We start from the raw sequence: 13685 nt of genomic DNA, 5'->3' as shown, positions 1-13685 counted from the left end.
TTGCTGAGCCTGAGCTGACTGAGAGGTGAGAGCGAAGGAGAGTGAGAGGAGAGAGAACTTGGCTCCCCTTCCTGACAAAGTATCATCATTAAAGCTGTAATACGGCACAGTAATACCCACACACGGAGGGATTTATCATCCCCGCTATTGTAATCAGGTGCAGCACACACTGAGGATTTCAAACTACAGTATTCTTTCCCATAAAGACGCGAACGTGTGGGTGGTTTTGACAGAAATTGCATCTCTTAAAGGGAGTTTTAAGTAACCAAACAAAGCAGACATATGCTCGGTATTAAGGTATGCAAAACGGGTCTGCATTGAAACAGGTCCAACGGTGCTGCTGACAACTGGTGAGCGGAGCAATAAACTATTATATGAAGCTGTGAGTTACACCATGAACTCAGTTGATAATAACCACTTAAGAACGAGAGAGGAGCTTTTACAAGATCGTCAGTGAGGCTTTATGAATGGAAGTTTTCGAGGAGACGCTAAGGTGAAAGAGGTTATAGATGTACAGTAGATTTATTGTGGGTGCAGGATAGTGTATAGTTACGGTTACTGCCTTTATTTTTACCCTCAGAAAATTCAATGGAATGCGGTTTCTTCAACTATTTTCTTTTTTTCCCTCGGAGGTCATGTTTTCACTGGGTCTGTTTGTTTTGTTGGTTTATCAGCATGATCACACAAAAACTACGGAACGGATTTCCATGTGACTTGGATGGAGGATGGGTCTCGGCCCAGAGCAGACGCCATTAACTTGTTGTGCGGATCTGGATAAATGGACAGAAGGGATTTTACAGTGTGATCACTCTAACATAAATATGTAATATCATATATCGGAATACTCACTCTGAGCCGGTGATGATGTAGCCAAAGTGTCTGTCCTTCCCTCTGCTGGAAAACTCCTTCACCCCCACATGGACCAGCTGAGTTTTGACCTTCATGTCCTTCTTCTGCGGCTCCTCCAGCTGCTTCTTCCCCTCCGGATCCTGATGCTGCTGCATCCACCTCTGGATCTCTGAGTCCACCTGAGTGTCAGGCCCCTCAGTGTCAGGGCCACCAGTCAAACGCATGGTGGATCCCTCCTTCGCAGGCACAGCCACGGTCTTCTCCTCCCAGTGCTGGGGTGCAGCAGCTTGGCCCTGCCTCGTCCGGCTTTGGACGCTTTCCAGACCGGGCATTTTCAGAAGGCCAGCTGGTGGCCCAACGTTGGCTGCCGGAGTGTCACCAAAGGGCTCCAGGTTGAGGTAGTCCAGCAGCTTGGAGAAGAAGGCTGCATGCTGTGTGGAATCAAATATTTCTTTTTAGAATAGTGAAGGTATTTGTATTTCTTTTTACCTACATATAACTTTTTATTGGTTCTGAGAAAAACTTAATTAAAACCTTGAATAGAGACTTAAACTACATCAGATGTCAGTCATTCAAAAAGGTATGATTTGTGTTGCATTCACCGACTATCTAAGTCTGAGTGCTGCGCCGAGCTCTAATGACACCTTTTCTCCTCACAAATTGTCAAAGGTTGTATTCAGGAGCTTTACTTTCTTACTAAATGTTAAACAGAAGATTCACAGCATTCACATTCAAAACTATTCCAATTCGTATAGCTTTTAAATTTTCCTGCAGTTAAGAGTTTGCCTTCAAGTTCTGCGAATATCTGCGAAACTTTTCAGATCATCTCCATTTAAAGCAGCATTCAATAGTGAATAAAGTGTGTTTGGACATGTCTCGCTCCCCAAGAAACCAATTTGTTGGTTGAGCAGAGTAATTTTAAATTCACCTTGTCATCTGGCTCTTTGTCTGCACCATCTATTTGTTGGCCTGGAAACAAACACAATGTATGTGAGCAGATTGTGTGAAAACTCAAAGTTTTCTTTAGTATTTAGCAAAGCAGAAACAGTTATGACTCAAAATGAAAGACTCAGAAATACATTTGGCAGCAGGAGATCCTACAAACAAAGCATGTGAGAGCATTTATAAATTTAGAAAAGCCTCATACTGTTTTATCTGTGTCAGAAAAATAACTACTCCATATAACAATGCCAGCTTGTATTCTCAGAAGAACAGAAGAAACACGCACCTTGCTGTTTCATTCTCAGCGTGTCTTTCTGGTTTAGGTCCTGTCCTTTGTCTGATTTTAGATTCAGCTGCATGGCTGCTGGTGGCTCCCTGTTACCCTCCTTCTCCAAACTGGAGACAGCGGCTTCCGGTCGTGGCTCGGCCCCAGCCACGGGCCGCTCCTCATGCATCTCCTTCAGCGCTCCTGTCATGAGCTCGGTGAGATGGTCCAAGTCTTTGCCCATAAAAGCCTCCATGTTGATGCTGTGTCTTCCAAGCTGGTTCACCATATTCTGGATGAATCGATCTGGACACAGAAGAGAGGAGAATAAGAACCAACAATCATACTAAGAGTAAAAGAGTAAAATATGTAGAAAACGCCAATAAACTCTGATTTTACCATCCATGATGTCAACAGGCTCTTTCGCAGGCAGTCGGTTTGAGCCGGCCTTGAGCAGCAGTCTGTCTAGATTAGGCTTTTGCGTTTTGGAGCCAAAGTCCACCTGCGACTGCGGCTCGGCATGGTCACTCGGAGCTGGCCTGACGTAGTTGAGGTAGTGCAGTTTTCCTTTGGGCCATGCAGCCTTGCCATCTGGGGTGCCCTGCTGAGTGTTCGGTATCGCTGCAAGAAGCCGTTCCAGCTCACTCGAAAGCAGTTTGCTCCTTCCTGGGTCCTGGTTAGAGTAGGTTGGACTGAGCTTTGGGTGCCTGCCCTCTCCACTCTTGGTGAAGACTTTGGTGACGGGAGGTTTGCCGTCTCCATTATGAACGCTGTAGACTGTGGTCTCCTTCCAGCCCTGCTGGGGTTTTGACCGGCTGGGCTCCAAACGATCATCAGACTTTAAGTCTCCATTCTATAACATAAAATGTGCATCTATCAGATTTAGAGTAATGTAACTTTCATGTATCTCATGACATACCCCACCCAACTTTTTGTTGGATAGCTATGAAACAACAGACATTTGTGGTTCCCAGAGGATGAATCTGAACGACTTCTCTGTCGTTTTTTCAAACACTAACGACATTCCATCAATCTCAGCTGTATTTTGCATTTGGTACTAATAAGCAAATGTTAGCATGCTAACACATTGCACTTAGATGACGAACAAGTTAAAAAATAGCATGCTAAAATGTTAATAGTGACGTTGCTAACATGCTACAACTTAGCAAAAACTATACTCGCTAAACATCAGCATATTATCACTCTGTACATTTGCAAGCTAACAGGCTAAACTAAGGCAGTGTACATCATAGATCAAGATTGCAATTATTAAACATCAGCATGTTAGCATTGTTATTGTTAACATGTTAGCGTTATAAACATTAAAATGGTGAACATGGTAAACATTATACCTACTCTACAACGTCATGTTGCCATGCTAGCATGCTAACACGCTAAACTTGTACACAATAAATATTATACTAACATGTTAGCTGTGTCACTGTGATGATGTTAGCAGGCTAACACAATAAATTAAGATGGTAAGACACTGCACTTGAGAACATGTCAGCCTTCTAAAAGACTACACTAAGATAGTGAACATTGTAAAAATGATATATGCTAAACATAAGGATGTTAGTACTGTCAAACATTAAACTGCTCAGTGGCCTCACAGGGCTGCTAGCATGGTTGCAGCGTCTCAGTTTTGATCATTTTTGTACCACTAAAGTGACAACATTCATACAATTAAACTCTAACATTGCTTCAGCGCTGCAATACATATATTTTTTTTCTCATGAGAACACTGGGTGGGTTGAGCTGGGTCAGCATTGTTGTGACAGGATCTCGTATGAAATGAGAAGCAACCTGGGCTCGACTAGACAGGACAGGATATGAATAGGGATTCTAGATCAAAGACAACTGCCCTTGGAAATTACATTATGGAAATCAAAGATGAGATAGTGTCACTCAAAGAGTAATTTCATGCATCTCCACAACACACAACTAACTTTAAAAGCACATCTCTTCTGTCAGAGAAGTAGCAGAAACCCCGTATTGAAAAAGAAAAGCATTATGAGTCATCTGATTTCACAGTTAGCCAAAAAAAGTTTATATACGACACATGATGAATTATATATTTACATTACAATGCACTGGTACACAGGCATCTAGACGCCTTTTAACCAATTGGCATTGTAATTAGTATAATATTGGCACCAAAACGTGTGATTTTGTCCTTTCTTCTCTTTGTGAGGGAAAATATCATTCTTCTCGTCTGAATCATAAGTGCCCACGCTTCAATTCGGCATCCAGTATATCCGATCCACTGAGCAGCATTATTATCCATGTCGCTGCCGCACTAATACTAGCTATCTCCCTTGGTGCCATTTTCTGTCCTTCAAATGTATATAGAGAAAATGTCAGTCTCTCCAAGCCCGGCATACTGAGAGGCCATAATGGCATTAGCACAGCAAGACGGGGGTGCTCTGCCATTCATGCTAACCATGTTTGCTTTTTTCCATCACGCTACACAACAAAGGGCCTCATCTCATCAATAAGGAAGGTCCTGAACTCTTCAACTTTGCATTATGGCTGCACTGACACAGCAGCAGGAAGCAGCTCGGCTATGACGGATGCGGAGCACATTTCACACAAAGCTGGGGTTCCACACTAAATATGAGGATTGAATAATGTAAAGAGGTGATGGAAGATCTTTGTGTTAAAAGGGTCCCTGCTCAGTGGGAGAGGGGGGAGAAGACAGAAAGCCAGAAACAAAAGCCGTGCAGTGACAAGAGGGCGACCCCCGCAAAGGACATACTGACTATTTTTCAAAAGGAAGAGGAAGAGGCCCTTCCATAATTTAGCTAAGGAAAACATGTTTTGTTTACTTTGTGGACCAACATTAATACCCTGAACCTAAATGCTGAAGCCTGACATTAAAATAAAGTTAAAATAAAGGATTTAATTTCCCTTCCAACCTTCTTAGAGCTGAGGCCGCCAGAGAAAGATTTATTAAATTGAAGCTGCGGAGGATGAGATATCTTGATTCCTAAATCTCTCTAGTAATTAGAGTAAAAAGATTAAGGTCAGAAAATGCCAGATCCTACAGTTCCCATAATGCACCTGGATAGGTTTTTTTTTCATTAGACCTCCCTACTACCTAAAAACACTGTTCTAGAGCTCAGTCGATTGGTTTTCCACTATTAAATTAGTCTACTAACTAATTTGATAATCAATTCATCAGTTTGAGTAAAAAAATAAATAAAGTCAGTTGACCTGACAGTTAACTGAAAGTCTTTGGGTTATGGCCAAAACAAAACATTTGAGGATTTCAACTTGGGCTTTATAGACCCACAACTAATCAATTATTTGAGATAGTATATATAGAAACTGTGTAACTGTTCATGAAGAGTAAACTGAATTTCACAGTCTGCATAATTTTGTTGTCACACCTATCCATTCCCTTATGATGTCAGCTGCTACTACAACTCTACAGTGTGTGAGACTCTTACCTGAGCGTTGGCTCCATCTCGTTGGCTTCCTGGTTGTCCATTGACCTCAGACTGCGGCAGGAAGCCCAGGCCGGTCAGGTACTGCTGAAGGTTTCTGTTCAGCTCTGCCTGCGAAGGCCTCAGCTTCCTGTCTCTGGAGCTTCTGTAGGCGGTCAGGGGGCTTGGAGGTGTGGCCTGATGGCGGAGAGGGGTTCTCCTTAGTTTGGAGAGCTCTCTAGAGATGACCTGCTGAGTGATGTCGTCCCGCCATGTCAGACCTGGAAACAAAGAGGTCATAGCAAGGTTTGTCAAACACCTCTCAGATCAACGTAACCTTGAAAAAAGATTTCTGCAGATATCTCAAGGTCAAACACTAGTTTTGTAAAGAGATTCAACATGCAGACAGTCAACCTATTTCGTTTGATATATTTTTGTTATGTATTTGACATTACAGACAAAAAACATAAATATTTAGATTACATAAAATCATATAAATTAATGACAAGCAGATCCAATCAGGCCTGCAAATGACTTTTAGTAAAATGGAAAGTTTGGCTGAAGTTACCAGTTTAAGTTCCTTGCACAAGTTTTCTTTCTGATATTTCTTGACAAGAGACAAAATGAATGTTGAAGGCAAAATGGCTGACCATTTTTCATTCTCTCAGGAATTTTCTTTTCTGTTTCCTTGCTGCTTGACATTGCTGAAGATAAGAGGAAAGTATTTGGAGTAGACCTTGATTGCTCTCTGATTGACTGCATAAACTTAGACGGGAAGGAACATGGTGGAATCAAGAGGAGCAAATGCATAGAACTAACAAAGAGTGAGGGAAAAACAAAACTGGAACAGGAACTGATTAGCTAATGGAACACAGGTGAGCAAGAAAAAGGGTTGGAAAAAGACAAATACAGGAAGTGGAAAGTAAAACATAACACATGAAGATTTGATATACAAAATAAAACAGGAAACCAAAAATCTAAATATGACACTTTCCAAAAGTAAAAAGACTTGGGGATTTCTACTGTGGATTGTACTGTAATTTCTGAGTGACTAACTACTCACTGTCTTTTATTTTAGGTGCCATTTAAAAAAAAAAATAACTGGTTTGCTTTTATACATAATCCCAATATAATTCAGTATGATCGATTTAGCTAACCTTAGCTAGCCTTACAAAAACCACTGTAGGAACCATGTTCTTAATTTTGATCCAGGGGTATTATTGAACACCCTAAAGTCCTTACCTGGTGGGTGAAACTTTCCAAAATAAACAGACTTTGAGGATGGTGCTTCTTACTTTGCCTTTTATTTAAGCCACCACTTTAAAAAAAACAGTTTCCTTTTGTTCATTAACTCAATATAATTTGGTTTATCCTTGCCTTATATGCACCACGGTCTTACACCATTAGTGGCATGCAATTAGCTGCTGCCGTTAGTATACAGCTTGCTGTATAGTCTGTCTGTATAGTGCACTTTTCCATACATTGCCGTACCAATTTCCCGTATTTTGGAGTGTCTTAAGACTGCTATGCAAACGCAGACAACAACACTCTGAAGGAAATTTCTCCTTCCTTGAAAAGTACATCCCAAGACAAAAAGTTTCGGCTTCTGTTGTCTGTTTTGGGGAAATTGTTTACAGTCCTCTCAGCTTAACATGGGTAAACAAAACAGCAAAGATGAGACAGAATAGCAGAGAAGGGGAGTGTTTGAAATGACGACACGCTAAAAGAAAGTCATGACTACACATTTGCACACATGTATACACAGACATGTACACACAGACATGTACACACTCTCACACACACACACACACACACACACACACACACACAGCCAGTCAACAAGCCTGGGGAGAATGTCACACTGCAGCCTGACGCCTTGCCAACATCTCTGCTAATTGCCAACACATAGTTGGGATGCAGAACTCCTGGGCAGGGGCAAAGCGCAGTGGTGCCAGGACCAGATGGAGCTACCCAAGCAAAAAAGATACCCAAAACATGGCCCCATTCCCAATGAGCCAAGAGGCACAGCATTCCATCGGCAAAGAGCATAGCAATACTGAAGATATTATACTTTTTTGTTTTTTTGTCTTTAAGGAGCCAAGATATTCACTGATCACACTTCATTCCAGTGCAGAAGCATTTTTTAATGAGAAATTAGTAATTAAGTTGTGGCAAAGGGGCTTAGATTCCTCGCTGCCACATACCTAACCTTTTACCGGACTCATCTGAAGGAAACAATGCTGCTCTTAATGACGTGGACGCCTTTCAAAGCCGTTAACTAACAGCCAGGGTTTAAAAATACACAGAAAAAAATGAAAGTATCAACACCGCAGAATGTCTTCATTAGCCTGGTTTCTCACCCATAGACATTGGGTATATTCATGGGATATTCATAAGCGCCAGATGAGGATCTGAGCAATGCAGAGCAGCTACAGATGCCTCCAGTCAGTCTTGGCAGCGCTGAATGGAGCACAAAGCAGCGTATGTTGTCACTGTTCTGGAACGCGGCTCAGCCATCCATCCGTACAACAATGACGGTTAACTACCCGTGGCTTAACCGATGTGGTGTATACTTGTTATATATCAGCGTGGTGATGATCATTTATGCTATCAGCGGTCGCGGTGGGGAAATCAGGTCTGACTCCAGCCCTAAAGGATCCATATGGTGGCTGCGGTTAACTGCAGCCGCTTAAATGGGTTCAGAGTGTGATGGCGCCCACAACAAGATGAGGCCGGCTTCATTGACTGTGACACCTCTATCCCCCCTCTGTCTCCTGGGGGATGCACTCATTTCCATACATACCAAGTTTTGTGTGTCTGCGATGGGCACACTTGAGGGAGAAGGTATGCCGGCGCAAATTACAGACTCAAAGTGAGCCATTTCGTCGAAGAGAAAGTCAGGAGTGGTGGGGCCTTTACGGTCGGATTCCTCTCAATCAACCTCTCAGCTGATTATCCTGGCGCTGAGGAGCTAAATGTCATGCAAATTCATCTGTAGGTCCGGAGAAAGAGCAGGTTCCATCACAGAGGCTGCCGCTTTTTTGCCTGTTAAGGATAGCATGCTGTCTAAGGCAAATGCCTCAGTTAATTAACGCCCTGCCATTAGCGCAACAGCTTTCAAACAAGCAAGTTATTTCTGTTGGCCTCCTGTCTGTTTTCTATGTGACAGAGAGGGAGAGAGCGAGGGGGGGGGTCCTAAATATTCAAAGCCTATTAGATGGGATCCAGTCTATGCGTCTTGTAGTTTCATCTGCTGTTTTTGAAATGCAGATTTTCCCCTTTCCTTTACTTCTGTCCACCAACTGATTTTAAAGGCATTAATGGAAGGGAGCGTGAATAATTTAGCAGCAAGTTCTACCTAATTAGTCAAAATGAAATGTGTCAATCCAAATTTAACATAAAAATAAAGCAAACTCTGAAATAGGATGGCACAAAGTGTTTTTTTTTAATCCTTGAGTAGCTTTATATCAGGAAAAAAATCTTATTTCATCAACTTCTTCCAGTTCTTCATTGAAGTTATATGTTTTTTACAGTTGTGAAATATTCAAACCTAGGACTATGTGTTTCTGTGGCTGCATTATTTCTTGAAAATGGAATATTCAAGATATCTTGTGCATTTTTTGGCAATTCCCCAAAATTCAGCTGGATTCAATTTCTATCTTTATTCTGACTTAAATCTCAGAATCTTTTTTCTCAGATTCATGACTATTTTCTTAGAATTCTGACTTTTAAAAACAAAGTTCTGTGTATTCGAACGAAGTTCGACTGCACAGAATGAGTTTGCCATGAGGGTTAAAGGGGTTATTGTACTATGTGTGGAGTTCTCGTGAACGCCTACCAAAGATCAACACGATACACTATGTGTCCACCTCTACTGGAATAATTTCATGTTGCCATGATTGCAAAACAACTGGCAAACATCTCCAAGGACACAAACAATTACTTGCCTGAGGAGGAAATCACTTTTGGCTCCGAGCGAAAAAATCTGCAGCAGGTTTCTTTGAAATGATCCGGCCCCCCCTTCACAGACATCAACTCACAGTGAATGGTTCAATAAAAGCACTCTTGTTTTCACATGGCATGTTAGCGTGCAAGCGCATGTGTCCGACTTTTTTTTTTCTCTCTAGTACTAGCAGGGTGGTTGTCAAGGAACAGACAGAGCCGAATATGTGGAAGAAACAACAATAGTTTTTTTGTTGACCGTCTGTCAAAGAAAACACATTTGTGCAGGAAGTATGACCACGAGTAACGTGTGGTTTCAGTAGCACTGGAGTGACAGTTTATGGTCACTGATTCTCGCTGACTGACGCTTCCTGTCAATGGAGCTAATGCAAATGTCACAATGCATCATCTTACTTGACTTGTCTGGACTATGAGAGTATCCAGTGCTCTGCACAGGATCAGGAGGTCAATTGACTGCACGTTAGTGTAGTCGAATGTGATATATCAAGAACATTCTGACATGATTCTTTCTGATGTTGAGAGTATTGAGCTTGACAGTAAAAATACCGCCCAGGGATGGAAAAATATGACAAAAAATAGTTCAAGGATTCAAAATTAACCTACATCTGTCTTGCAGTGGAGCTGACTCTTCTAACCCCCTGTAGTTTCTTCATTGCATGTAGTTAACAAGAACAGTAACTCATTCAGATTGTTAATATGTCTTGAAAGGTTGCTAATATTTGCTACATACAGGAAGATAATTGTGGAAAGGATGTTAAACGAACAATACTAGCTCTTGTTGCTAAGCTGGCACCATACATACGTTTTAAAAGAGATCACATTAACACCTCTCATAATTCTTAGTTATTTATAAAATGGCAGGTCTTACATTTCAAAAATAGAAAAGAATGAAAGATTCTCATTTCTCATTATGCTTGCTAGTCACTAGCTAGCATAGGCTAAAACCTCATGAGTTGGTTTAGTTTTAAACTGATGATCCTGTAAATGTTTCTTATTAAGTATTAAGAATACTTAATAGTGTGCTAAAAGTCTGAGGGTAAAGCTACTTGCCCAAGGTGAAAAGTTAGCATCCTTACAAGCTACAAAGGAGAACCAATCTCTGTGTATTTCGTGGTAAGCTAGCACTAGTTAGCCTTAATACTGCACTATAATAAAGCTCATAATGTTTTCTAACCCTGGCCAAATAGTTTTGTTGCCTAATCCTGACTAAAACCTGAGACTGTTTCACAATGAACAATCTCCATTTCAGCTGCCATGTTCTCTGTACCTGACATGCTTCACCCCTTGCCTTTATAAATCATTCTAAAAAAAAATGTAGTGTGCAAGTTTGCAGGGATTGTTAATGTTAGTGTTTGCACCTCACAATAGAGCACTTGAATACAAAGTTTAATCCATTTGTTAGACATTTTTAAGTTGTGCTCCAAAGCCAGAATCACCTGTTGTGCCTAGTTAGGTTTGCTCAGCTATGATTGAGCAATTGCTGCTTGGGGACGGAGGTTTAGCAAACATTCAACTGAAAAAAGTCCATCATTTTAATGTACTTTACATACTATAGCTACTGAATTAGCTCTTGTGTTTGTCCTCACACAGTCCCACTTTGCACAAACACACATACACACACACGCACGCACACACACATTTAGCAGAGCCATAATGACTGCCGAGCAATATGACAGCAGCCCCGGCTATGAAAAGTGTAGACACACTGTGGTTGCACACGCTGAATACTAAAGTTGCTTAGCTCCGGGTGCTGCTGTGTAATATAAAAGTCATTTGCAGTTGGATGACAGTGCCTTGCTTTCAAAAAAAAAAGGTATTGTGGTGAAAAATGTAATGCCAGACAATGCGCCCTGCCAACGGGGAGACATCCAGACAACCCGAGCCCTTTTGTACGAGGGTCAGTTCCTATTGATCTGAATGACATTGGTGTTGTGCAGGGAGTGGAGATTGTGTGATTTCTACCTGCGTCTCTGATGCAAGATAAAGAGGATTGTAAATCGATTCCATTGATGTTCCTCCCCCTCTTCTTTTGCCCTCCCCCGTCATCGCTTCAATTTAGGTTACAGTACAATAGGCTCCAACAAAAAAAAAAAATAAGTAAGGGTCCCACACGTCTTAAAGATGACACTTCAATAGCTGTTGAGCTGATAAGAATAACGTGCCACCCAGCATTAACAGTGCATTGTGGACTCATCCGGAGATAATGCTCTGTGTCTGTGGATGTGATTCCACAAGACAGGAACGGAGAAAAATGATTCAAAGTGATGATGTCATGTCTGCAGCGTCCGTAAACGGGTGTCTAAAAAACACAAGGTCAGAGAACGAGACTCGTGATGAAAAGCATCTTAAGAATTAAACACCTCTTAAACTGAAGCGGGAAAAAAAAAATTACACACCAGATCTCTTCTCATCCTCCTCACTCTCATTTGTTTATTTCTAAGCAGTAATTAGAATAAATGTGTGGTCTCGCCTGACTTAATATTCATCACTGCATTTTTTTCCTCCTATTTTTTTTTTTTTTTTTGATTTCCTCTGGCCCGACTGCTTACTCTTAATGATTTTCAACACTGGTTCACGCCTGTTAAAAGATATTAAGCTCAGAGTGGCCTGCAAAGCCAATTATCTTTGGGAGAGATGATTGCTGCGGTCACGGTCCATGCTAAAGGTGTCTACTGCCCCCTGGTGGGTTACAACTGCAGTTACGGGCTGCTGAACGTGTGGAGAAAAATATTTGGACAGGAACCCCACAATTTTCTCACAATTGCCATGGTAACACACACATTATTAATAATTTCCTGAGAGTCTCCTGTAAAGAACTATTTGATTAATACTAATCATAAAATAAATAGAGAGACAGGACTAAGACTGTTCCTTGACTGAGTCTTGATTTCCTTGAAGACATTTAATTTGTTTTACATGACAACAATGATAATAATAATCATATGGAACTGAAGACATGTTTCACATTTCTGCATGTTCAGTGAAGCAATTCACTGGAATTAACCGAAATAAACAAGCTGAACATTGTCTATGCTTTGTTTTCAACTACAGTATATACCAAAGTACACTTCACAAACCCATAAAATAAAGACATAGCAGAACTCAGACTGGATGTGTGTGTGAGATCTGTGTCTTATATTGTTTTTGTTGTTGAGTTTTATGTATTTTAAAAGGTGCACTGTGTAGTTTTGGAGAAGACAGATAAAGATCTTCGTTGAACGTTCGTTGTTTTTTTTATGCCAAAATAAACAATCTCTCTTTGTCTTCATGACTGAATAAGTACACTGATCTTAAAGGAAAACACAATTTAAAACAGAAAAACCAGTAGAGGATTGTACGTCAGTGACACAGCTTTTTCAAGTGATTCACGCAAGCATATTCATGATTATCTCGATTCACAATCATTCCCGATTCTGAAATTCACCATGATCGACTTATTATAGGTGTTTTTTCTATTGCGATCTGTGATGAAGTCTTCTATCGGCCCATCTCTAGTTAAAACAGACGAGCCAGAGCCATTTGTTCAGCAGTTACAGCAATGGCTCTACAGCAGCAGACTGCCTGGAGGCTCCAGTAATTTCTAGTTGTTCTTCACATTGTAACAACCATCAGCAAGAGGAAGCAGCATCGTCTTCCAAAGCCGGCCAAAGTCCAGCATGGCTCCAGGTTGAGAAACAGCTGATCCTTCCTGCTGTAACTTTATTCATAATGAGCTACTTCTGTTATGAAGACATCTTATTGTAAATACAATATACGCCCTGAAGACCTGTTATAACAAACACATTAGCTGCTGCCATTGATTGAGTAGGAGAGACTGTCTGATGAGATTACGCCGCACACCTCACAGTAACTCGTCTACAAAATTAGCTGTAAATGTCCTACCAGCCTTGGCTGCTGCTATGACGGCCAAACAATAGCCCGAAATGAGTCAAATGACCTGTTCTCGCTCACTGGTGCTGCTCCACACTAGCCAAAGAGACAGCTTGGCTTATTTGGCTTGCTTCACACAATGGCAGTTGACAAGCATTTTGCTGTAAGCCCTGTACATGACTGATAAAGGCAGCCGAACAGGAAATAAAAGACACTCGGACAAAGACGGGCGGGCGGCGCGTACCTCTGTGTGCCAGCTTTTGTAGGAGGATCCTGAGGCGTTGCAGAGCTGAGGAAGGAATATCGTACGTGTACAGGTCTGCACCGGCTAACTCCTGGCACCTTCCAAACACGCCATCTATGGGAAG

The 13685-nt window shown here is 41.4% G+C and overlaps 1 protein-coding gene across 3 annotated transcripts in view; it reads right to left on the bottom strand.

The window, feature by feature from the left end:
• ptprn2 (protein tyrosine phosphatase receptor type N2) overlaps positions 1-13685 on the bottom strand; it is a 133162-nt gene that overhangs the window by 94360 nt on the left and 25117 nt on the right. For all 3 annotated transcript variants that reach the window (XM_037079639.1, XM_037079640.1, XM_037079641.1), the window contains 6 exons: positions 13562-13675; positions 5509-5765; positions 2456-2909; positions 2078-2362; positions 1778-1818; positions 850-1280 (listed from right to left, as the gene is read on the bottom strand). In XM_037079639.1, coding sequence (XP_036935534.1) covers positions 850-1280; positions 1778-1818; positions 2078-2362; positions 2456-2909; positions 5509-5765; positions 13562-13675 — 1582 coding nt within the window. The remainder of the gene's footprint in view (positions 1-849; positions 1281-1777; positions 1819-2077; positions 2363-2455; positions 2910-5508; positions 5766-13561; positions 13676-13685) is intronic.

Source organism: Acanthopagrus latus, chromosome 19 (assembly GCF_904848185.1).
Source record: "Acanthopagrus latus isolate v.2019 chromosome 19, fAcaLat1.1, whole genome shotgun sequence".
NCBI lineage: Eukaryota > Metazoa > Chordata > Actinopteri > Spariformes > Sparidae > Acanthopagrus > Acanthopagrus latus.
Note: the sequence above shows the minus strand (reverse complement) of the source record. Positions and strands in the feature narration are given on the sequence as shown.